Consider the following 26,790-nt stretch of genomic DNA (forward strand, 5'->3'; position numbering starts at 1 on the left):
CGAAGAGGAGCAGAGAAAAATATATAGCTCAATAAAAACAATAAAAAAATTAAAAAAATATATATTAACTCCCCAGCTACAATAAAATGCATTGTTTGTAGAAAATTACTATTAAATTAAAAAAATATCAAAGATAGGCATGCAGGTACTTCAGTTATGTTCGCTACAGGTTAAAAAAGTAGGGCTACATGAAGTGTGTACTTGGAGGGATAGCCTTTGAGTTCTCCTTTCTCTCCACTTTGATTCTTAGTCCACAGTGCCACCAAAGGCTACTGACTCTACTACTCAAAAAGTGACATCTGTGACAAGGGCCAGCTAGGTTTCTAGCCAGAGGAAGATATATTTGCAGAGACAAACCTAGTGAATCATTCTATGACTCTGCAAATTCTGTTCCAGTATCTGGTGGCGGTGCTTCTCGGTCACGTCAAGACGCCACCCATATCTGAGTCACCGTTGATGAGCATGCTGATTAAAATTTTCCTCCCTGGTTGGGCGTGGCGGTGCACGCCTTCCGACCTAGCACTCGAGGGGTCAGTGCAGGAAGGTGGGAAGTTCAAGGCCACCCTCAGTGACTTAATCGAACCGCAACAACAACATTGATAAATAAATAGTGTTCGTTCCTATTCTGTACCCAGACCTTTGCAAATGCCACAGAGAGCTGACTCGGGGACACTGTATTAAAAAGTTATGTCTGCTTGAATTTTACGCAAGCTACTAGCAGAGCCTTAGAGGCAAAGTGTGTAAATTCTGAAGGCACAAATATCAGGGGTCACAGTCTAGCCTTGCCAGTTATTCACTCTGCCGTTTGGACAACTTAATTATTGGACCTCTTTGACCCTTCGTTTCAGCCTAAAAATAATATTGACCTTACACAGCTATTATTATATGTGGCCAGAGGAGCCAATCCATGTAAAGTTTAGCGTGGTATCTGGCATATGGTGATTTCAAAGGACATAACCGCTGTGATGATTACCATGTCAACAGGCTTTTAGGCAATGGATACCGACTGTAATTATTTTGTACTCTGTGAATGGTAAATTTAGAATCCCATCTTAACATACAGTAAAATCAAATTGCCTTTCTTGTTTTCCTAATTTTTAAAGACTTGTTTTATGAGTACGAGTGTTTGCCTACATGCGTGTGTGTGTGTGCACCACACGCATGCCTGGTGTCTTAGGAGACCAGAAAAGGGGGTCAGATCCCCAGAAAATGGAGTTACCAATGGTTGTGAGGCCACACGTGGGTTCTGGAAACCAAACTTGGCTCCTCTGAAAGAGCAGTGAGTGATCTTAACCCCTGAGCCAGCTCTGCAACCCAGGCCTCATCATTTTTATTATCCTTTTCTAGTGTTTCTTTAGTGTTTTATCTCCTCGAGGCATATTAGTTCCTCAAACACAACTAATAGGCATTAGGCAGAAATAGTGATAAATATTCAAAAAGCAAAAATTAGGGTGTGTAACCATGGTAACCAACTTCTTAAGTAGTTGGCTGAATGTACCACTTCAGCCCACACTTACTAGAGCGAGCCATCTCATTCTCTCTCCAGTTGCTGTTTTCCTTTCTCCTTCCCCTTTTGTGTCCTGCCTCTTCCTACCCGTCCTCGGCTGGCAGAGTGCCGGCGTTCTATATTCCTCCCTGTTTCCTTGTCTCACTCTGGATGCAAGCAGAATTTGCCCACACAGCGCAAGTCACAGCCGAGAGAATTGATTTGAAATGCCGTTGGGTTTCACAGCAGCTTGGTCAGGGTCATTACCGATGAATGCAGAAGCTTCTTTCCTGTTCAGATGGACCTCACAAAGCCCAGCCAAGGGGAGAGACGGACTCTTACCGTTTTTTTGTCTTAAAGGAGATGGCCACAGGCAGCGTTGTAACAAAGACAGTAGAGAATCACAGAATATAATAGAACACGCCGGCATCTTAAGTATGGAGAAGGAGAACAAGGGAGACGTAGAGCTTCAATGCTCTTCTCTCAACCAGGATCCAAGAGAAACGACAGGCAGGAAAATGTCACAGCTGGCCTCAGTTCCCATGGAAGCCTTTCTGTTAGCCGAATCCTTGTAATAATGCCTGAGGCGTGAACTTTGTGAGTTAGAATGCAGAGGCTCAAATCCAGGCTTCCTGCTCGTGAGCAGAGTGCCCTTGAACAGTTTTTTTTTTTTTTTTGTGCCTCCTTTTCCTCATCTGGGAAACGGACATAGTGATCTGACACGTAGCAGGAGTGTTTCGGGGGATACATGAGAGTAACACCCAAGAAGCAATTAGGATTCTTTATATAAAATGTAATTATTTTGGTATTGTGCATGTGGGCAGATGGGTATGTGTACTGTGACACACTTGGGGAGGTCAGAGGGCAACTTTGCAGAATCAGTTCTCCCCACCTTTGTGTGGATTCTGGGGATCAAACTCAGTTGCCAGGCTTACATCGCCAGGTGGCAGGTGTCCTTGCCTGTCCTCACTTATAGATTCTTAATTGGTATTTGTTATTTTGTATACTTTTTCATTCACCAATTCTTTGTTGTTGTTATTGTTGTTTTTGTTTGCTTTGGTGTTTTGGGGATGGGATCTCTCTTTGTAGCCCTGGCTGCTTTCAAACTCGGAGAGGTACTCCTGCCTCTGCCTTGAAAATACTGGGATTAAAGGTGTGTGCCACCACACTGGGCATGGGTCACCAGGTTCTCTTTGCTACTCCTGGTTGGTTGCACCCAGGCATTCTGAGCAGATCCTCATACGGGGCTATGGATACTTGCTAGAAGGTCCTTTTCTTTCCAGCAAGCAAGACCTCTCGTCTGGCTTCTATTTCTTGCTGTTCAGAGGCACACACTATGACTTATCAAACTCAGGCCCACTGAGGCATTCTAAGCAAGTGTTCTACTGAGGAGGGTGTCCCTACCCCTTACTGGAATGAACAGTCTCACATCTTAGAAATAAGTGTTTGATCCAGTGCAAATTCTTTTTTTTCTGCATTTTTAGTTGTTCAGCATATATGAATACTAGAGACTTAAGCATTTACCATTTAAAAAGATCATAGGTTTCAAGCATATTCGTTAATGTTTGAATAGTACGGAAACATTTACACGTCTTCACTGCAGCGCAAGGACCGGAGTGGGCATCAGGCTTGAGAAAGTCCGTCCAGACACATCCTTCTCCAGAACAGCTGGGAACGAGCCGTCAGTCATGCGAGGCACACTCCTTCGTCTCTGTTCCATTCTTATCATACCAATCTCCCTTGCAAAACTGAAGCTGTTCATAAATATTTTCCTCCCAAACTGTGGGAAATAAGTTGTGAGCAACTAAGGCGGACTCTTTGCTAAGGTTACGTTAGGGGGCGGCTTATCATCGAAACAATGAGCACAAAGCAGTTCAGTCCTGGGGCCTCTGACAGAGGCCAACAGGGTGCTCACCCTTGTCCTACCGGATTCCAGGAGAGTGGCAGATGGACAGCCACCGCAAGACATTTTCAAGGGTCCCCCACCCCCAACCTTCAGAGGGCCATCTCTGATCATTTAGAAAAGGATTTGTTTTGCAAGGACTTCAAGTGTCCCAGGGAACTGTTTACCCGTACTAGGGCTGCTGTGTGCTTAACGCTGCCAGATGCGCCTGGCTGCTTGACTCATGGTCACATCCCCACAGATCTGACCGCGTTACATGGACACTATTAAAAGACCATCCTGTTACTGAGACTTTCCATTGCATCAGATACTAAACATCAGTCACATTCCTCTACAGGGACAATGATGTAAGAGGGGCACAGGCTGTGTTGACCTCGGGCCCATCAGGATAGGTATGTGCGGATTGCTCAACGAGCGGCTGACTAATTAAAGCCCCAGTGGTACAGGGAAGAAAGCTCCAGGGGCATAGACGTTTCCCCTGGAGCTCCTGAGGGATGGGTTTCGGTTCAAATGCTGCCATACATGGAAGTTCGGTTTGACTCTGTTGACTCAATGGTTGATCCAGGTGGTTATTTTGTCAAAATGCTCAGAATACAGAGAATTCCCAGACCCACAGAGAGCAGCCCTGGCAGGGATGGGGCGGTGGGATGGTGTTTTGTTTGGGATCTAGCAAAGAAAGCTTGCCTGGAGACCAGAGTGCAGAGCTAGCCACTAGTTAACCATAGAGGCCAGGCAGTGGTCGCACACACCTTGAATCCCAGCACATGCCTTTTTGACCCCAGTACTTGGGAGATACACGCCTTTAATCCCAGCACTAGGGAGGAGGAAACAGGAAGTGATATGGCTGGGCAGAGAGAGGAACATAAGGTGAGTGGAGACAGAAGCTGGTCCCTTTCAGGCTGAGGAGGGGGCGAAATAAGAAGTGGCTGTGGCTCGAGCCTTAGTCTCTGATTTTTCAGCATTTACACCTACCTATATCTGACTCTGGGTTATTATTATTAAGACCAATTAGAATTCGTACCACAGAGTGGAATATAGTGTTAATAAAAAATCCTAAGAAGGGCGGCTCCGCCGGCACAAAGAAGTCCCATTAGGTCAGATCAAACAAAATTAAAATGCCCATCGTTTTATTAAGTACAGAGCTCTCGGGTGGCCAAGTGCATGGTGGGGAGACAGAAAAGTGGGGAGCCCATGCAAATGTTTCTCCTCTGGGAGCCCACTTAAATACCCTGTAGCATGCTGGGATTTGGAGTCCTGACCAAAGCAACTCCCAGGCCAGGGAGGCTGGGATGGATGCCAGGGGCTGGGGCCACGCTCCAAACTTAACATGTAGTAAGGAGCAAAACAAGAATTCTCCCCTTTTTCTTTCTCTAAGACCCACCTCACCCCAACTTTCACAGCTCCCCACTTTGGAAACCAAAGGGTGCCCCCTGGATGTCGAAAGCAACAGCGGGAAGACTGCAAGTGATTTCAGAATCAGAGATTAAGAAATTATTATAATATGGATTTCTTTTTAATGTTGCAAGAATGGTGGTTTAAAGAGCACCTATACGGAGGAAAGTTCCAGTCTCAGGGGACCTGCACTAATCAGCTTTCTGTTGTGGCAAAACCCTGGGGTGAACATCTTAGTTGAAGAAGGACCGATTTTGGCTCTCGGTAACAGAAGTTCCAACCCATGGTCACTTGGCCATGTTGCTCTTGGGCCTGTGCTGAGGCAGAGAGAGCATCATGGTGGGGGTGCAGAAGAGCAAAGCACCTCCCCTCAAGGGAGCCAGAAAGCAAAGAGGTCCAGGAAGGAAAGGACTGTATCTCCAAGGGCACCTCCCTTCCTGTCACCAGGCGCCACTTCCTAAAAGTTCCACCAGGGGTGATGACCAAGTCTTTAGCAGGCCGGCCTCAGGCCAGGGGACACGCCAAGGTGACAGAGACGGAAAACATTACCGCCCAACAGTTAGGCAAATTATATAAAATTAACCTTTTGGTTATGACTTTACTTGATCATATTTTAAAACTACCACTGGCTGATTTTTTTTTTTTTGTCGGGAAAAATAACTGCAGAAACAGCACAGTAAGAGCCAGTCAAGTAAGAGGGGAACCTGTTTTCCCTGGAAGGACAGACATTGCTATGATCTGTTTTCAAAGGCTGAGAAACCATGTAATCCAGTAAGTGTGTTTTTAGGTTAGGGGGTGATCTTGCATTGTGCTGAAGTTTTCCCCTCCTTAATGCTTCCCATTCAAGCTCTCTCTTTACAGTGTAATCAAATATCTCAAACATTAGTGTGTGCGCCAGTGAGTGTGGTCGGAGGACAACTTTCTGGGAGCTGGTTCTCTCTTTCCACCTTGTTGAGGCGCTCTCCCTTCTTTCTTCCCTCCCTCCCTCCCTCCCTCCCCCCCCCTTCTTCCTAATCTTTCCCCTTCTTCTTCTACAGGGTATTTCTACCCAGTCCTAGCTGTCCTGGATATCAGACAGGCCNTCTTCTTCTTCTTTCTTTCTTTCTTTTGACACAGGGTTTTTCTGTGTAGCCCTGACTGTTCTGGAACTCTCTCTATAGACCAGGAGGGCCTCAAACTCTGAGATCCACTGCCTCTACCTCCTGAATGCTAGGATTAACTTTTTTTTTTAACATTAATTTCTTTTCCATGTGTATGGTGTGTTGGCATGAGTGTGTTCTGGTGTGTATGTAGAAGCCGGAGGACAACCTGATGGAGTCAGTCCATTTCTTAATTATTGCGTGAGTTCTGGAGCAGGTCATAAGGCTTGCATGGCAAATGCTTTTAATTTGCCCACTAAGTCATTCCCTCATAATTTATTTTCTAAATTTAAGGAATTAGATTTAAGTCCCCTTATTGAGAGACGTTAATCTTTAGCACTATTGAAGAATTGGCTAGGAGACAAAGGTCAGGAGGTCATATTTTTTTATTACATACATGAAATATAAAAACAAATTCACAAGGCAATATATATATATTTTTGTGAGTCCACAGGACCTCAGAGAAAAATATGCTCCGGATATGAACCTAAAGTTTAGGCACTGTGGCTCTGGTTTGTAAATTCAAGTACACTAGAAACTGTATGCGGCGTGGCTATGCCTGGATAAAGAAAATGAAGGATAATGAAAACCAGTAACGCGTGAACTATCACATATATTGTGTTATGAAACAGGTAAATGTCACGACCATGTACTGTTAATAAAAGAAGGGAGAAAACTGGTCCAATGTTCATGTTTAAATACTAAACACACACACACAAAAAAAAAACAGAACAAATTCTGCGTTTACAATCATTTTCGAAGTGTGTCCAAGTGCATCACAAATAAATGAGCTTTTTTGACAGGTAAAGCCTACTTCCCCTTTATGCAAACATATTTCTACGTTTGTGGTTTCTTTCTCTTCTTTTAAAGTCTCTCTATCTCTCCTTCTTCTTCTTTTTTTTTTTTTTTTTTTTTTTTAAGTTTCAGTATGACAAGTATCTTGCAATCTAACCTCTCACCCCGAACCAAGACTTTCACACAACGTTCTCCTTTTAGGCTGCGTCTTTGCGGTGTTTCTCCCAATGTCTAGAGCTAAATGGCATCGTTTCCTTTATCCACGGCTCCTGGGTCTCTATCCACCCATGGTGGCAGTGCTTCTGTCTCGGCAGGTCTTCACACAGCTCTTCTCTTCCGGTCAGGAGCCGGCTCCAAATATCCACAACATCAGCGGTAGGTAAAGTGCTTTACGCAAGGAAATACTATGTACACACACGTGACGTTCCTCTCACGTCCTGCCCACCCAAGTCCACACACAGCACACAGCAAGGCTCTTTTTAAGAAACACTTTTCTTAAAAAAAAGGTTGAGTTGGGGGCGGGTCCCTAAAAATCTCATTAATTCCTTAAATAGCATCAAATACAATGGACATGACACATCTCAAGCTGGGAGCAGACCTCGCCAGGGATACAGCCCCTGACGGATGCGTGCTAAACATCACGTCGCTATTCAAATATTCTCCATAGCTACGACTTTCAGAACCAGTTCCACAGACAGCAGCGATCAGCTCAGGGTTTCATTTCTCTTTCTGAAACAAAACTGTGTTTGAGCGCAGATCTAGAACAGATAGGTCGGACAAGGCCTAGGCATCAGAACCTTTTTCTACATTTTGGCACTTCAAAAATATTCCAGTTTCATTTCAAGATCTCTTTCCCATGACACGCGTGTCTCTGTGTGCCTCACGTGTGCAGTGCTATTTGCATTCTTTCTTTAAGATGTGCATGACCTTTCTCCCAAGAGCTGGCTTCCAGCGCTGGACAAAGCTTTTCATATTCACAACAAGTTTGCCTGTTCTTACGTCTTCGTGTCCAGCCACGAGGTACTCCAGACCTGAAAGCACAGAGGAGACGCACGCGTGACACTCTGTTAAAGGAGGGGATACAACTTCCAGAGTTTCAGACAGCCCCGGTCCAGACTTTCATATAGGCAGGGACAGAAGGTAGGAAACTCGTTCAGTTCCCCCTGTTAAGCAAGAGTCCCCGGACTCAAACTCAGGGCTGTCTGGTTCTAGACTCTGAGTGGGAAAGAAGAGAGGGATCGATGGGCGCTCAGTGCGTCACTGTTCCCTGGAGATCACTCCAATTAAGAAGGATTTACACCTGGCAGCGGTGGCAACGCCTTCCATCCCAGCACTCGGGAGGCAGAGGCAGGTGGATCTCTGTGAGGTCAAGGCCCGAGCGAGCTCCAGAGAAACCCCTGTCTTGTAAAACAAAAAACAAAAACAAAACAAAATGAAACAAAAAAAGAGAAGGACTTTACAAAACTAAAGCAATGTGAGGAAAGCATTAGAACTGTGAATGACAGAAAATGACAAGAGTTCTCTCTATACAGCTGTATAAAATGACATACAATGACATGTATCTTTCTATATAGTTATAGTTGAGGACTGAATAGATCTTTGTATTTGAAGAATAAATATATCCTACTTATTTGTTTATGAACAAATTAAAGCAAAAATAAAAATTAAAAATCTAATGAAACTTGACCACAGTTAGTGCTGCCCCTGTAATTAAAAAAAATTTCAGGCTTTGAGTAAAATATTTTGGCTAACAAAGGCACAGAAAGATGGAGTGTCTCTTTATGTACTAGTTAAGGAAATGACAATATTCCTCATTACATATTTGTAATGGTGTCAGTTTTGATATTTTGAAACAATTTTATAAAATGTAGGGCATATAACTTTCTAAGACAAGGAGTTATATAGTTATAACATTTAGCTAAAATTTTAAAGTATATAACTCTTTGTCTTAGAAAGTTATTTTAACTAGATGTTAAAATTCAAATATATGTTGGCTTAAATCTTTGAGTCATACAGAGTGATGCATGCCTGTAATCCTAGTTATGATGTCTGCTTGCAACACTAAGGCAAGGGGACCCCAAGTTTGAGGTCACCTAGGCAACTTAGCAAGGCCTTAAAATAACAAGGACTTAGGACTTAGCTCAGACGTAGAAGGCTTGTCTGGCAATGCACAAGGACCAAGGTTAAATCCCTAGTAAAACAAACATACAAGCTAGTATGTAGTTTGTTTTGTGTATGGATATGTGTGTATGTATATATATGTATATATATACACACACACACATATTTTGCTATTGTCTACTATTTAAATAATAAAGTTCTCTTTTTACAAATACAGTAAACATTTTAAAACTTCTCTATGTGTATAAGTATGTCTTGTTATTGCCCAATGTTTAAGTAATAAAGTTCTCTTTTACAAAATCTTTGGGGTTGGTGAGATGACTCGGTGGTTAAGAGCAGTGGCTGCTCTTACAGAGGACCCTGGTTTGATTCCCAGCACCCACATGGCAGCTCACATCCCTCTGTAACTCCAGTCCCAGGAGACCCGGCAGCCTTTTCTGGCCTCTGGGCACTGCATGAACAAGATGTGCAGATATTCATGCAGGCAAAACACCAAGATACATAAAGATAAAGGCCTAAAATAAAAATAATAATAGCAACTTGTAGATCAAAACCAGTATTTTAAATTACTTTAAAGTCACAAATAGAACAAATAGTTCAGGAATTTACCATCTGAATTATTAATATTAAACTAATACAAATGATGCTGAATAAACCCCCAGCGTATGGAGTACCATCAAACCATAGCACACGGTCTTCGTTTACATCCCTTAATATCGCTTACATTTGTCTGTCTTACAGGTTCATATCTGCTTTGTTATATGTTTGAGGGCACAATATTTTTTGTCTATAACAAAAAGGAAGTGTACTCTGGTGCTAGCATTGGCATTTAAAGACACACGGCTGATGAAATGTGTGTACGAGTCACAGGGGACTGGGCTGGCGCAGACAGCCAGTGGATCGCTCCTGTTCAAAGGCAGCGCAGCAGAGAAGTTGAGGCGTGAGTTTTTAATCAGCCTTCTTTAGTTTTCATCATTGGACATGTAAAAATGGAAAAACAAAAGCAAAATGAAACAGCGTCTGGTTCTGCTTTGGCAGCTTCCAGATTTTTCTTCAAAGCAAGTAAACATGTTTTCAAGAATTCTTTGAATAATTGCGCTTATGTTTTCAATTGTGATGAGCTCAGAGGGTTCTTGGACTCTGGCAGAAACCTGAGCAGGAAATAGAGCTCACTTCCTGGAGGGTGGCTCAGACGGTCAGAGCTTTTGTTTTTAATGTCATTCTGCAAAACTGGACAGACCTTTTTTTCCCCTTCTGCCAAGATAATAGAAAATTGCTCAGGAGAGCCCTTAAGCACAGACCATTGGGAAACAGAACTTAAATGAACGACTCTTATCTTCCCATATTCAGAAATCCAAAATTCTTACTTAGTCTTCGGAGTTATGCTTTGGAACTATTTACTTTTATAATAAAAACGTTTTCCTTCTATCTTATTGAAATTTAAATGAGATTAAGTAAAACATTAGAGGGATGAAAGAGGTAAGAAATTAGTTAACCCGAGCAAACTATTTTTGTTTTAAATCACCGGTTAAGTGTTTAGATTAAGGGGATATTTTGTTTGTAGTTTTTCTGTTATCTGTTTCTTTTAATTTGTTAATTAAAAAAAACACACACAGAGAAGAGTTCTTTCTAGCGTAACTGTGCTTTCCTGGCTCAGAAGGGGAATAAATTAGATCTAGAATATAAAGGATGCTCCTGCCTCATCTCATCTGCCTACAGCCCAGGCCATGGCTGCTCCAACAGGAAGTCACGGAGCGCATGTACAGGGAGGCAGGCATTTAGAATCGATCATCTGAGCATTATAGTATATTTGGGTGCTAATGCTGCATGGGTATCAAAGATAGACTGTGATCAGACATCTATATCCTATCCTGCCTTCAAATTTAGCGGGAGGGGGGGGAGGGCGCAGAGAAGTAGACGAGGACACGGAACGTGAGGTGTATGTTTAGGTGTAGGATGCAGTTTTGTTATCCTTAGCAGAGTGTTGACACAAGCGGATGGAAGGTTGCTATGGGAGACTCTTCTCTCAGCTGGTCCTCCATCCTGAAGGGACCATCGCCAGAGGTCTGTCTTTATAGAATCAGGAAGGTCTGAAGAACTCATCAATGAGACAGAAGATGGTAGGGCACGCCTTTAATCCCAGGCAGAGGCAGGCGGATCTCTGTGAGTTCGAGGCCAGCCTGGTCTACAAGAGCTAGTTCCAGGATAGGCACCAAAGCTATAGAGAAACTGTGTCTCGAACCCCCCTGCTCCCGCCCCCCCAAAAAGGCCTCATCAGTGACTGCCGTCACCACCACCTCTGTGTTAAGTTTTTCAGGTTCAAATCTTATCTTATTCCTGTTCCAAGTTCCTCTAAGGTTGTATTTAAATTATTTGCCCCCGCTGTTTCTCCTTGGAAACCAGAAGGATCATTTAATGAAAAAGAACACAATGAAAACTTGAGAGTTGTTTTCTGTGCAGGGAAAACAGATGCCTCTCATGCGACAGGGAAGACTGATTTTTTTAGTATCATTTGCACAGAAGGTTTTATACAAGTGCTTCCTTTGCGGACAGGTTCTTGTGGAAGAGGACCTCGCTGTCAAATAATGCACAATGGCAGATAAGTTCAGGGAGGAGCTGTTGGGGCGGCGGGCACTGGAACAAGCTGAGCCTACTCTTTCAGAATGGAAAGTATTATATTGTTAGATTTTTAAAATATTTTATGCTTGCAGAGCACTTGGAAAAGATGAGGTTTTGTCTCTCTCTCTCTCTCTCTTTTTTTTTTTTTTTTTTGAGACAGGGTTTCTCTAGAGCTTTAGAGCCTACCCTGGAACTAGCTCTAGTAGACTAGGCTGGCCTCAAACTCACAGAGATCCGCCTGCCGAGTGCTAGGATTAAAGGTGTGCGCCACCACAGCCCAACTGGGTTTTGTATTTCTTAATGTTAGTTCAAAGAATTCCTTCTGGATATTCAGAAGGTGAAGGGGGAGATGATCTCAGGGAGTTTTGGTTCAGAGGATGAAGACAGCCAATGTGCAGAGACAAGGGTCACAAGATTAATTAAGTCCAATTAGTGCGAACCTGGATTGAGGATCGGACATGTGCAGCCCCTGTTTGTCCAGGACTCAGGGTACAGCGTCCTCTTGCCTCGTAAGAGCTTCAGTTTCGTAGACTGTAGGACTTTTTTTATCTTCACGTTGACCTCGGCATGGGAACCTTTGTCATGAGCTGATAAAATCTTGATTTTTAACACTGGAATGACACAATTCCAAAAGTTAAAAAAAATGTGGAGTTCATGTTTTCTTTGGAAATTTGAACTATTTGAAGATTCATTTTCAAGTCTGATGGAAAGCTGAATAGACAAAAATCGTAATATGGAAATCTGCTTTACAATCACGAGACTCGTTCTTTTTCACAATGATTTAATCTCATTTATATTTTATTTTCTCTTTATTGGGCAGTTTCAACTTTTGCCCCCTCCCATATTATGACACTAGAGAGATATTATCCATTGCCTTCTACAAATAAAAATTTAAGTATATTCAGCTGAGTGAGGCACGGTAGCTGGTGGATCTCTGAGTTCAAGGCCAGCTGGGCCTACAAAGTGAGCTTCAGTACAAACCAGGGCTACACAGAGAAATCCTGTCTCAGAAAACAAACAAACACATTCATATATCAAAACTACCAAGGAAGAAAAAAATAGGAGGATGAACTATTGTCCTGATTTTATGTAGAATCTGATTATATATTATAATATGTGTTTATTTATGTATATGTATGTATGTTATACACTTCAGTGGTTTGCTATCTATGATGTTATGGCAGAGAACAAAGTGCTTTGGTAGGATATAGTTTGCATCGCCATAGTGATGCTATAGCATTATTATTATTTCCTGTTGTTTGGAGTACAATATAAGCTGTCTAGGTGAGGTAAAGTACCCTCCGACTTGATGGCAGGACTATCGTAATCCTTTTCTTTCATTTATTTTAGAATTTATTTATTTTTATTTTATGTGTCTGAGTATTTGCCTGCATGTATATATGTGCACCATATGTGTGCCTGGTGCCCATGGAGGCCAGAAGAAAGCATCAGATCCCCGTCTGGAGACAGAGTTACAAACAGTAGTGAGCTACTATATGCACACTGGGACTCGAACCCTGGTCCTCTGCTAGACCAGCAAGTGCTCTTAACTGTTCAGTCGCCTCCCCAGACCCTTCTTTTAATTTTTAAGACTTGGAAAGTGTTTCTAAATTGACACATAGAAATTATCCATGCTTATAGAATTCCGTGCGTTATTTTAATACGTGCGTTGTAAAGTGTAGAAGAGAGTAAGCTGACCTGTTCAAACCTTCATCATGCCTCTGTAGTGAGGACACCATAGTCCTTCCCCCTCTCTCTGCAGTATACGGTGTAATACTAAAGTGACATGTAATTACATATGTCATGCATGATGATTACAGATCATCTTCAGTGTTCTGCTTGAATTCTGATTCTGTTATGCTCTTCTGTCTATGAAATGCATGGAGCTAAAAATTAGGGAGTGGAATATGTCGGGGAAGGGGAGAGTGTAGACCTAGGAACACTGGGATATAATTTTCCGTATCATTAAGGGAGCGTGTACAGATTTTGATAAGACCATGGTACGTGATGAGAGAAGCCTATTTTAGCTGATTCCATATTTCGAGAATGCCACATCAGACAGCCGTCTTCACAGAATCAAGGATCAAAATTATACGGCATCCTGAGAATCAATCTAGTCTTAAGAAATTGAATGAAGCGTTTATAGGCCTGGTTGCTTTGCATAGAGCCGGACAGGCTCCTGAAGAGATGAGGTTGCGTGTGTATACACAGAGTGCGTAGCACCGTGCCCGGTAAGCATGACTGCTCCAAGGCAGCGGGGACCTTGCTCCTTCACCACTGTCACTTAATAAATACTGGAAACAGGAATACACAGCAAAATCAATCCAGTGGATTTCCCCCCATTGTGTTGGAGAATAAGCTCCTTTTCCTTTATTAGACACTGTGTTTTCAAAATGTTTCTTCTACTGGCCAAACTGGGGAAGCAGTGTGTGGGGGGGGTATGCTTGCTTCCCAGGGTTCCTCTGTGTAGTAGACCTAGCTGTCTTGGACCTCACTTTACAGACCAGACTGGCCTCCAAGTCACTGCCCGCCTCTGCCTCTACCTCCTGCGTGCTAGGATTAAAGGACTGGACCACCACGCCTGGCTGTGTGCTTGTAATTTTAGATAAGATTTATATGCTTTCTTAAATTTTTATTTGTTTTTATTTTCTGTGCATTGGTGTTTTGTGTGCAGGTTTGCATGTGTGAGGGTGTCAGATCCTCTGGAACTGCTCCAGATGGTTGTGAGCAACCACGTGGGTGCTGGGTAACAAACCCGGGGTCCTCTGGAAGAGCACTCAGTGCTCTTAACTGCTGAGCCATCTTTCCAGACTTACTTTTTAAAAACCATTTATTACTTATTTCTTATAAGGTTAAAGACAATGTTATCAAGAATGGAAACACTGGCAGGCTTGGTGGTTCTTAGCACACGGGAGGTAGAGGCAGGCAGATCTCTGTGACTTGGAGGCCAGCGTGGTTTTAAGTTTCAGGCCGCGGAAGAAAGAACAATAAACAAAATCAAGAATGAAAATACTCTACTTGGTTTTGGGGATCTTGACTGAAAACCTTTCTCTTTATTTGAATGCGTATGTTCAGCCATTTAAGTCCTGACTGTTCTGGAACCCACTCTCTCTAGACCAGGCTGGCCTCGAACTCACAGAGATCCACCTGCCTCTGCTTCCAGAGTGCTGGGATTAAAGGTGTGCGCCACCACCGCCTGGATGAATCACCAATCTTAATACCTCACAGACAGCCATCTTACCATTTCCCAAGCATCCAGTGTGCTATGGAATCTCAGCCTAGAGTTTCCCTAGACAGCTCAGTACTTAGTTTGAATAGGAGGTAGAGAAGCATGGGGGGTTCAAACTCACCATACGAATACTTCATTCCGCAGAACGCTTTGGGGTTTCCTAACACTTGTTCCTTACATTCACATTTACCTACAGAAAGTAAATGGAAAATTGTGTTACAGGGGTGGTGGGAGCAGGAGGCAAGGGCGGGGTGGCGAGGGAGGAATGATGACTCAATAGGCAAATGCAGGTCTCATAGCTTGCTTCTTTGTTGATTCCTATATAACACCTGTAAGTATTAAGCAGTAATGGGAATAGTTTAAAAGAAGTACATTCTCTTTCCAAATAGAATCGACTATCATCTAATAAAATACCGACCTAGGTAGAATATGGAAGATGAAGGCAACATCAAATTCCAGTGCACAAACTGATGTCATAAATACAGTCCAGCGTCAATAAAAAGGAACAGCTAACAGTGTACACTCACAGGAAAGTAACTGAGCATATTAAATAGCCCATTAACAGTTATGTCAACTAAAATCCAATAAAATACCTGGAAGCCCATCGAAGGTAATTGGATGCCTTACCACCTGCTGGGCATGGTGATGACGTCATTCAGAGCACGTAAGTATGAGCAAGAAAGAGCTCTTGCCTAGGGCTTGCAATTTGGCAAGTAAAAAAGGGGGCGTATTTAAAAAGTTATGGAGTGGTCTAAGATAGATGTACAACATACGCTGGGCGGTGGTGGCGCACGCCTTTAATCCCAGCACTCGGGAGGCAGAGGCAGGCGGATCTCTGTGAGTTTGAGACCAGCCTGGTCTACAAGAGCTAGTTCCAGGACAGGCTCCAAAACCATAGAGAAACCCTGTCTCAAAAAAAACAAAAAAGAAATAAAAAAGAAGTACAACATGCTTAGGTGGGAGGAGGGTACAATGTTTGGGAAGAAGAGAAAAGCCATTTACAAAAAAGATGGGGTAGTTTCTTCCAAGCATTGAAATCGTCTGTTAGAACTGCTGCACATGAGAACTGCCAGGCCCTGTAGGAGACTTTCCTAACACCTTAGTACAAAAATGAACGTCATGACAGCGAAGTTTGCAGCTAATGAGAGGATCGTCGTATCACTAACAGACATAGAAACATTGGGGGGGGGTTCAGGGCTTTATAGTTTTAAGGGCTTTCGCAGCAACCACCTCTCTAGTTTGTTGCTTTATATGACGTAGCATAGCAGTAGCTCTCTGAAGGGAGAAGCAGCTGAAATCAGAACTCAATAAAAGCAAGAGTGGGTGGAGACACCGGCAGCGGAGTAGCTGGCTAGTGTTTCTTACAATTTTGCCTCTGGAGCCACACGCTTTGTCATGTGCAGATGTAGCCACCACTGGGGCAGCACTTCGGATCCAGAGGCAGAGAGGACACTGCACTATGGTGAGACAGGAAGGGTGGCTTCTCATAACAAGGCCGAGAGGCACTAACCCAGACGTAGCAGGAAAGAGGGAAAATGGATCTAGCCCAGACCGAGACAACGGTGATCTAGGACATGGAGGAGACAGTGATTCAGAGGATGCTGGCAGGACATCTGGGCAGAAATGCCAACCCAGTGAGGGTGGTACGAGTACCTCTGGCATCTCAGCTACAGCGATGCAGGCTTCAGAAAAGAGAACCAGAGTTACGCCTGGAAAAGCCCAAGTAGAATTAAAAAAGTGGGAAAGGAGTGGAAGGCGCTTAAAACCAGCGGTTGTGATTCGCTTATAATCTAAACCCAACAGAGGCGCTCATTCAGAAGTTGCTCTAAGTGGCTGGCCCATGGCCTTTGAGAACGGCATTGAAGCCGAGAACGTGCCAGCTAGCATGTTGCCATAGAACCAAGGGGACCACGAGAGAATGGTGTACACCATCCCTCACCACAAAGCTGTCCATCAGTCCTCTGGGCAGCACACAGGTCTGTCACTTGAAGGTCTGTCTTTGACTTCCTGACAACACCCCTTTTTTCCCACACAGTCAGAGTTCAAGCATTCACATGCGCAGGTCAAGCTGGGTTCCGTGAGGGAGCTTATGTTGTCTCAGCTATTCAGAAAGCCAAGCCCAAGGGACTGGTTGAGCCCGGGAGTTCACGCCCAGCCGAGGCCTATCATGAGAGCCAATTTCAGAGACTAATATTTTTCATTCGTCAGGGCTTAAGCAATCTGGAAATGGAAAAGACCTGTTTAGTTACAGTAGGATTGCTGGGACATTTTGAAAAATGAACATGGCTCACAGTTTTCTGGTACTAGTGAAAGCCAGATTTGTCATTCGGGAAGCCAGAATTCACATCTGGTGTTTTCTACCTCACCAGTGGGAGAAATGATAGATTAGAGGGCTGAGCTTAGTCATCAAACACTTTGCCTACCAAGGACAGGGCTCAGGGCTTCATCTCTGGCACTGAGAAAGAAGGGAGTAAGAGAAATGGAGGGAGGAAAGAAAGGAAGGAAGAAAGAAAGAAGAAAGGAAGGAAGGAAGAAAAAGAAAAAAGAGAAAGAAATTATTTTCTTGTGATACATAGCAGTATTAGTAGGCAGATTGCATCATAATGGTAGTCAACAGCTTTTCATGGTGTTTACCGTAGATCGATAGACAGGTAGGCAACTAGATTCAAGGATGAAAGGGCTTTTGTAAGTGCTTAAGAAACAGGCTGCCACTTTATGCTGAAGAAAGGTACCTGGGAGCACCAAGCTATACCAGAAGGGAATGTTGAAGCTGAGCTGTTTTCTTCCCTCGGGAAAGCATCCAGATGGATCCCAGAGCCTCCCTGGGGACATCCTAAGCCTAACAGCTGTGGGGACACTTTGTGTGCTCACTGGGCATGCTGCCAGCTCCCTAATAACATGCACAATGGACTCAGTGGATGTCCTGTCGTCCAAATGACCCGGTTATTACAGGTTTGGTCCAGCGGGCAGTTACAGATTAGAGGTCATTGTCAAAGCAAAGTAGAAGAGAATTCTAAGAGTGGCCATATAACATGTGGACTATGTAGCATGGATATTCATCTTCTTTCCCAAATGCTTTGAGAAAAGATCAATATGAGGGCCAAGTGTGGTGCACATCTTTAATTCCAGAACTTGGGAGGTAGAGACAGGGCTCCAGACCAGACTTGGAAGTATGATGGAAGAAGTCTCAGTCTCACCTGAGTGTCTGAGTGCAGAGAATCCTTGTTCGTCCCCCCACTCCCAGGTCGGCTCGCTCTTATTGTATGGAGAAGGAAAGGCGGGGACTTCATGGTACCAATCCAAGTCAGCACTACTAACAAAACAGAAAACAATGGCAGATTCAATAAGATGTTTTAGAACCCAAGTAAAAATGAATCTTGTTATAGAGATCCAAACCTTCCTATTTAGCTTTCCAGACACCAGTGCTGTTATAGGAAATTACTGGGCAAAATAGCTTAGTTTGCAAAATGAGCTAGATAATTTCATTTAAAAAAATCACAAGAGCAAATTATTTGATTCTGCAGACTGGAAAAACATTTTTTTTAAAGAGATGTGAGCAATGTGTCCTCTCCTTAATGGCTTTCAGTCACTGCCCAATCTCCAAATGCTTGAGCGACTCACAGAGTCACAAAGAAGAAGAGGCACACACACTCACCTGCTGATGCAGTCTCCTGTGAGTGGGTCACAGCTCCCGGCACAGTCACAAGGTCTGCAGCCATAGTGTCCAAACCCCCAGTATCCCACCATGCACCTGTCACAGTGTGGCCCTGCCACCCCAGGCTTGCAAGGGCAGTCACCATTGCTAGGGTCACAGAAGGTCACTGAGCTGAAAGGAAGGCTAGCTGACCCAACTGGATGGCAGGAACATGCTACAAAAGAAGAGAAAAGGGATTGGTGAGTGTTTTTGGATCAACCTTGTGACTTATCCCTGGCAAATGGCTTCATCTCATCAAACAGCATGTTTCCGAGACTCCTCTGTAAACAAAGACTGCTCTTTCATTACCAGATGCCCAGATATAAATAATCACACAGAAACTATATTAATTATAATAGTGTTTGGCCTATTAGCTCAAGCTTCTTATTAACTAACTCTTACATCTTAAATTAACGCATTTCTATTAATCAATGTATCACCATGAAGCTGCGATCTACTGTTAAGATTCCTTCCCCTTCTGTAGCTACGTGTTGTCTCCTTGACTCTGCCTATTCTGTCTATCTCTGTTCTGACTTCCTGCCTGGCTTTACTCTGCTAAAGCACTGACTGAAATAGCTTTATTAATCAACCAATAAAAGCAACACATACAGAAGGACATCATCTCCCATTTTCTGTCTAATTAAAAAGGAAGGCTTTATTTTATTTTATTTTTTTTCGAGACAGGGTTTCTCTGTAGCTTTAAAGCCTGTTCTGGAACTAGCTCTTGTAGACCAGGCTGGCCTTGAACTCACAGAGATCTGCCTGCCTTTGCCTCCAGAGTGCTGGGATTAAAGGGATGTACCACCACTGCCTGGCAGAAGACTTTAATTTTAACATACTAAAATTACATATACAAAAACAGTTATTAAACAAGAATTATAGTTACAATATTTAATCCATTTATATTTGGCAAATTAAAGAAAATTTTCTATCATCTATAATTTATCTTTTATCATAACTAAGGAGAAGTATAACTATATGTATCTGTTCTTCAACTCTTCAAAGACTCCAGAAGGATATAATATTACCTAAGTTAACAGGAATTGCATTGTAAACAACTTCTAAAACTCTACAATTGATAGAGACATCTCTCTGCCTGGATAATCACCCAAAGTTCTTCTGTAACATTGGGGCATCCATCTTCAGCCTATAGGCCCATAGCATCTGGCAGACTTTTCCATGAAGCAGGAAATTTGAAAGACTGTTTTGCCTATATTGGCAGTTTGTCAGTCACTTTCTTCTGTGCTTTTTTAGAATGTTTGGCAGACTCTTTCATGAAGCAGGAAAGCCAAAGGACTATATTGCTTTAGACAAGTTCAGCAGTTACTTTTCTGTGGGTCCTGTGTGTCCAGTTCATATAGCATACCACCAAGAAGTCCAGGCAAGAGCAGTTTCTTGTCCAAATGGCTAGCCTTGTCACATTGAAGGCAAATTCTGAAGTAATTGGTGCTGCCAGAAGCAGACATGTCTCACTGTTGAGAAAAGTCTAAGTTCTTAAAATATTTAAAATGTCATATTTTGTAGATCTTTTGAAGTACTAAAGATTATCTGTCTAAAATAAATATATCTCTGTATATCTAGAAAACCTAGCTAACATGACTATAAGTCTGACTATTATAAATGACTGTCTATTAATCTGTATTTCTTAACTACACATTACATTTTTAAATGAGCTGAACAAACATTTATAAATAATCATTTTGAGAATTTGGGCATAGTTTTCTCCAAACTGCTTTCTGCTGTTTGTTGGGTGAAGTATTTTTAGGGTTCACAGAGACCTTTCTGGAGGTATTATTCCATCAAACCACAGTAGCCTGGAAGGAATCCACAGGTTCTCATCTTCTATGGAAACAAAAGCAGAACCTCTTTTCCAAAGTGACATATCCTTAGACTCAAGTTTCGAAGTCAAGATACCTTTAAAATATAAATGTTGGTTTAGCTTAGCAGCCCCAGAATCAAATGTCTCTCTGTAGTCAAGAAATTCAAATAAAACACAATAATATATACAGTCCTGACTCTCTGTATATTTTCCATCTTTATGTGGCTTTTTTATTACTCTATTGCTTTTTAATATTTATTTTATTATTTTTACTCCTTTAATCTATGACTGTTTGTATTCTTATCTATATTATGTTTCCTCTCTCTTCCGAGTCTATGTACACGTTTCAAACACTGACCATTTAGAGGTACACTTTTTGTCTTAGTCTGTATTTATTGTGCATCTGTAATCATTTTCTGACTAGGAGCACCTTTTTTTTTAATAAATGCTAATCAGGCATGGCTAGGACCAACTTCGCAGCCCTGCCAGTTGACTTCACCCCTTCCAACATAGCAGAGGTGTGTTTACTGCCTCTGCAAGCCATGCTTACCACCCTAGTGGTCCCATGTTGCCATTAAGCAATTTGTAGCATGCTGTTCACAAACCCCATTTAAGTGCAGGACCTCCCCAAAAGAGCCAGAATTTGTGCTTCCAGCATGAACCAGGAAGCCAGCTCTTAAGGGAGCTGCACAGTTTTTGCTGCTAATGCTGAGTCAGGAAGTCTTCTCTTAAAAGAGCTGCAACTCTATTTGCTTCTAACAAACAGAGCCCACCACACCATACATACATACACCACACACACACCATACACACACACCCCATACATACATACACCACAATACACATACCATACACACACACCCCATATATACATACCCCCCACACATACCATACACACACACACCATACACACACCTCATACACACACCCCATGCATACATACACCACACACACACCATACACACACATATACACCTTACACACATACTCCATACACATACATAGACACCATACATATACACACACCATACACACATACACACACAGTAATAAAAATTAAAAATTGAAAATAATAATGACTAGTCCAATATAAAGGGGCTTATCCTGGTGCACGCCTTCAATCCCAGCACTTGGGAAGCAGAGGCAAGCAGATCTCCGTGAGTTCGAGGCCAGACTGGTCTATAAGAGCTAGTTCCAGGACAGACACCAAAAACTAGAGAGAAACCCTGTCTCAAAAATCCCCCCCAAAAAGGGGGGGGGCTTATCCAATACAAAAAGAAAAGGAGAGATTTTATCTTTAAAATACCGAGTTTCTCGTGGTAATGATGTCATTTACGTTATGTATTCTTACGTCTTCACTAAGCTTCCCCCCCCTTTTTTTTTTTGATTTTTCGAGACAGGGTTTCTCTGTAGCTTTTGGTTTCTATCCTGGAACTAGCTCTTGTAGACCAGGCTGGCCTCGAACTCACAGAGACCCACCTGCTTCTGCCTCCCGTGTGCTGGGACTAAAGGCGTGCGCCACCACCGCCTGGCTTCACTAAGCTTCCTAAGTTTTTCAGCTGCTTGATTATGAGGCTCCTCCAGAATTCTCTCTTAAGGTATCAAATCACCATTGATTTATCACTTGTTCTTAAAAATAACTTATCTTTATTACTGGCGTGTGTAGCTATGATGGGTGTGTTATGTATGTATGCATGCATATGACGTGTGTGTTTGTATGATGTATGTATTGTTATGATGTGTGGGTGTGTGCCTGACACGGCACACGGGTAGAGGTCAGAGGACAACTATGTATAGCCAGCCTTTTTCCCCGCCCATCTGTGGGCTCCAGGAATTGAATGGAGGTCACAGGTCAAGTGCCTTTTCCTGGTGAGCTCTCTTGCTGGCCTTGTCACCTGGTTTTATTACTTCTTTTTAATGCCAATGCAGGAAGTTTATGTGATATGAAATAATATACCAATATAGCATGTACAGAGAGCATTGAGATGACACTCAAATAAAACCATGCAAGGACGCATCAAACTTTCATACCTTTTAGATGATTTAACCAACAGTTTCTGTGTCACTCAGCTAAATCATTTTGGTCCCTGGCAGCAGCCGCGGGAGGCCGAGACAGAAGGCAGATGTCGCGGGACCCCTGCCCATGGGACCCCACTGTAGATTTGCAGCCTGTCTAGGAATTGACCTCTCGGTAGGACCTTATGCTTTCAAACCGACACCCATGTCAGGCATGGCCAGGGAAGAGTGTGGTCCTATCACGTGTGCTAATGGGTCTCTGTCAATGTGACTTTTTGCATAATAACAAGACAAAAATACCAGTGGGAAACTATGCAGAACTAGCTGCAGGCAGAAGGCCCCCAGCGTCCTCCACGGCTGCCTTTTCAGGCTGCGAGGAGAGGCTTGCCTTGCACACTGGCCTCCTCAAGTTTGGTGGCTGTCAGCATCAGATGCACAGAAGAGGCATTTCTTTTCTCTTCCAGAATGGATATGTTTGTTATCATTGTTTAGGAAGATCAGTGGGCTGGGGAGAGGATGTCTACAGGTTATAGTTCGTGTCTGAGTCCCCAATACTCTGTAGACCAGGCTGGCCTTGAACTCACAGAGATCCTCCTGCCTCTTTCTCCTGAGTGCTGAGATTAAAGGTGTGCACCACCACTGCCTAGGTGATTTTTTTTAAAAAAAAATTCTACTCAAGCATTTTTGTAAAAAAAATATTTTTTGTTTTCATTACTATACATTTTTTGTTTATGCAACTGGTCCCATAAGGACATTATCACACAACTATATAATGTACGTTGAGCATATTGTCTCTCCAAGCCCTTCTACCCTTCTACCTTCTCTGATTAATTCTTTGTTTTTGCCAGAAAGTTTCACTTCTCCTTTCAGGGCACATGTACATATATGATTTCATGTGTCTAAATAAAATCTAAAATAAAAACCACAAAGGAGAGAAAACAAGTGCTACATTTATCTTTCTGAGGCTGTCAAAGTTTTGACATAAAGGATGTAAGCCCTTGACTTTTGCTTGTCATTAGACATGAACTTAGATAGTGAAAATTATATATTTTTAATTATTATTATCACTGTGTGTGGTTGTGTGTGTACAACTTCGTGGAGTTGGTTCTCTTCATCTACCTTTAATGGGTTCCAGGGGTTGAATTTAGGTCACTGGGCTTGGCAACCGGGGCCTTTAAGTTGAGCCAATTCATAAGTATTCTCTCGTGATGTGAATAATTTATTCTCAGTATTCACTGGGGGTGTGAGTCCTACTGGAAGAAAATCTAAAGGAATAGTACAAAATGTCTAAGCAGATGCTTTACAAATGGTTCCATAGCAGGTTGAACGATGAATTTTGATCACTGCTAAGTGAGACAGAAATTTCATCTGCGAGGTTTCTGGAGGAGTGCATCTATGATGGGCATCGCCTCTTTAGAACGTTTCCAGGGAGACGGTAGGATGTGCAGCCTCTCTGGAGGGTTTTCTAACAGCAAGTACAACTGTTAATGAAATAATGGATTTCATTAACACATTTTCAAACAGCTTTGTGTATTTATTCCAACTACAGGAGCTGACAGTAAATACAGCTGCTTGGAAGTCTGCCTTACAAGGTCTCTTAGAAAAAGAGAAAACAAGACAGAGACATAGGATAAATAAAGAGGATAAGGGGCAAGCCCAAGAGTCAGATGGGCTGAGCTCAAATCCTGCTTATAAGGCTTATTCTTTTTTCTTTTCTTTTTTGTTGTTTTTTCGAGACAGGGTTTCTCTGTATCATAACCCTGGCTGTCCTGGAACTCGCTCTGTAGACCAGGCTGGCCTCAAACCCACAGAGATCCGCCTGCCTCTGCCTCCCATGTACTGGAGATAAAGGTGTGCACCAGCATATCCTGCCTGAGGCTTATTCCTTATAAGGCTTTATAAAATTAATTTCCATAAGTCTCATTAATCAAGTGAGAATAACAATACCTATAGCGCAGGGGAGCTTATAGATGAATAGGGAGTGTGCACATTCGCAATGTATTAGAAATTTGTGGTGCCACAGGATCAATAACTGATATTACTTTCTGGCTAATATATATTTTATGATGTTCACCATCCTCCACCCCTCCACCTACCTCCTTCCTTACCATCTACTCCTCATCCCTCTGTCTGTCCATCCATCCATAACCCACCACCTACCTGCTTGCTCACCATCTACTCTCCGTCCATCCATCTGTCCAGGCATCCACGCCTCCACTCACCCACCTATCTACCCACATTTTCACCCAGGAGGTTCTCGGACTTTCACATTAAAACGAACTGCTGGGAACCAGAGATAAGAGGGTTAATACCAAGAACTGTATCTCTTGAGCGAGGGAAAGAAATGACAAAAGGCACTGGATGTTAGGACTGAGTCTGTCCACAGTGGATGAGAACACAGTAAACCAGCAGTGACCTCATGGCTTGATTTTCAAGAGACTGAACCGTTCAACTGGCGTTCCAGCTCCTCTCTCTCTCTCTCTCTCTCTCTCTCTCTCTCTCTCTCTCTCTCTCTCTCTCTCTCTCTCTCCCTTGCCCTTGGGAGGAATGTGGTAGCAAACAGCAGCATACCTTTCTTGATTGCCCTATGCTTTAGCGTTAAGTTCCTCTTTGGTTCCGCGGTCCTTTCCTCGGATAAAAACATCAACCTATCACTCAGTAGAAAATTAGGGGTGTGATTTATGGTCCCGCTGCTTATGGCGAGGGAGCCTGTAATGTAATGTAGGACAGGAGTCGAAGCCCCTCAGATGCATACACATGGAAGAATTCTAATGACAACGACAATGGCCGGCCACCCCATGACCCCTTGTATGTGATGGAGAACCAAGGCCTTGGCAGGGAAGTCCAAGGGAGCCACGGGTGCCCTTTCACCCTCATCCCACCTTCAGGAGAACTGAAGCCCGGTTTGTGTGTGTTCCACTCAGACTGATCCGTGACACCAAGCTCGCCCTAGAAACAGCAGCTCTGGGCTCTCTCTAGCATTACCTGGTCGCTCCCTAACTTTGGCTCTTCTGTTGGCAAAAGATACACCGAGAGCAAAATACCCTGAAAGTATTTGTTCCTGATTTAGAGTTTCTAAAAACAGCACTCAAAGTTCAAGGCCCTCGGCTGGGAAAGCAGTGGCAGCTTGGGACCTTTCACCACTGCCCGGTGGCCACGCCCTTGGCAGTGCCTCCCAGGCTCCCAGCATTGTTCTCCCCTGGAAAGGTCGGGAGCGGCTGATGGGGGATTTTAGAAGTGGGCAGCAGCAGTTGCCGCCAGAGTTCACGGGAACCCAAGGGGCATGGTCTGAGATGCAGTTTCAAGCAGAAAGGAGATAGTCTAAGCTGTTATAGATGTATGAGGTGTGAAGTTAAATAGTAGATAAAAGGAGCCCTTCTATCTTACGAGGGTCCCTGTTTACTCCTTCCATTCGGCCGTCATCTCGGATGGTAGATGAAAAGCTACAGCAACAACCAGTTTTGCTAGTGGATGAGCAGCCATGAAGCTAAAAATAAGGGAAATGAATTTGACTGTGTGAAAGGCAAGACAGCACCTATGGAACATTTTCCTGCTGATCCTTAAAATGATAAATGCGTGCTCCTTGGTGATAGCTGCACCACAATACTCGATATGTTTTCAAACAGAATCGTACTTGAATGAATTTAATAAGTAATCCTAATTAACACGTGTCTTTAATTTATGCCGCATGGCAGAGGAAAACCCATCACACATAGGTTAAGCTTTTATTAGGTGTCTCAAGGAGTAAGTGGAAGGCACTTAAGTGTATTTCCTATCTGCCCTTGGTGAAACTGGAAATGTACAATAAAGAAATACTAACATCATGGCCTTTATTTTTAATCCGCTACTGCAGCTGACGGCTGGCTCAGACCTTTGTTTGTTTTTTTGTATCGTTCCTGTCCTGTTTACCAGTTGGAACCTTGCCAGTTTCTATTTGTTCCTGGACATATCTAAGAGACCTTACGTGGTTTAAAAACATGTTATAATCCCGGTTTGTGACTTTTTTAAACTGAAGAGAGCGTTGCTGGGTACACAGATGACTTTAATTTACTAGAAAACTCCTAGGTTAGGATTTTAGGTGCTTTTCTTGACTTGGAAGAATTTTCTCTGTCACACACCACAATTGTTGTTATTGCCCGTGTCACACTTTTAAGAGTAGTACTACCTGTTTAACCTGCACTCCTGTTCTACTTGGTCACCATCTTGCCCGGCGCCTTGCCAGGAATGGGGTCATCTCTAAGGTCCCTTTTTCCTTTTGAGAAGAAAGCCCTATTCTCTGCTGACTGAATGTCTGGGATCTCTTCTCTGAGCTGACATGATGAGTCTGGGCTATCACCTGTCATGGTACTTTTTTCTCTTCTAACATTTTTATATCGAGCAAAGGCATAGACTCTACTGGATACAAATACAGAAAGATGCGGTCCTTACATTGTAGGCCTTATACTATACTACAGAAACGACAATGAGAGACTCCTAAAGACCAAAGATCATCAGTCATTAAGAAATACTAGATAACACAATTCATTCATTAAAAAAAAAAAAAAAAAAAAAACCAAAAAAAGAACAGGAAGAAAGGA

At 43.0% G+C, this 26,790-nt stretch overlaps 1 protein-coding gene across 2 annotated transcripts in view; it reads right to left on the bottom strand.

Annotated features, from left to right (window-relative positions):
• Window positions 1–6,805: 6,805 nt before the first annotated feature.
• Window positions 6,806–26,790, bottom strand: part of Ntn4 (netrin 4) — a 100,333-nt gene continuing 80,348 nt past the window's right edge. Inside the window, exons 6-10 of one of the 2 annotated variants that reach the window (XM_050145633.1) lie at window positions 18,340–18,553; window positions 17,882–17,994; window positions 14,806–14,874; window positions 11,896–12,066; window positions 6,806–7,746 (exon numbers count right to left, since the gene is read on the bottom strand). In XM_050145633.1, coding sequence (XP_050001590.1) covers window positions 7,610–7,746; window positions 11,896–12,066; window positions 14,806–14,874; window positions 17,882–17,994; window positions 18,340–18,553 — 704 coding nt within the window. In that variant the 3' untranslated portion in view covers window positions 6,806–7,609. Of the gene's footprint in view, window positions 7,747–11,895; window positions 12,067–14,805; window positions 14,875–17,881; window positions 17,998–18,339; window positions 18,554–26,790 lie in introns of both variants that reach the window. The other variant, XM_050145632.1, reaches the window with a different exon arrangement.

Source organism: Alexandromys fortis, unplaced genomic scaffold (assembly GCF_014885135.2).
Source record: "Alexandromys fortis isolate MF-2015 unplaced genomic scaffold, M_Fortis_MF-2015_v1.1 scaffold_50, whole genome shotgun sequence".
NCBI classification, from domain to species: Eukaryota; Metazoa; Chordata; class Mammalia; order Rodentia; family Cricetidae; genus Alexandromys; species Alexandromys fortis.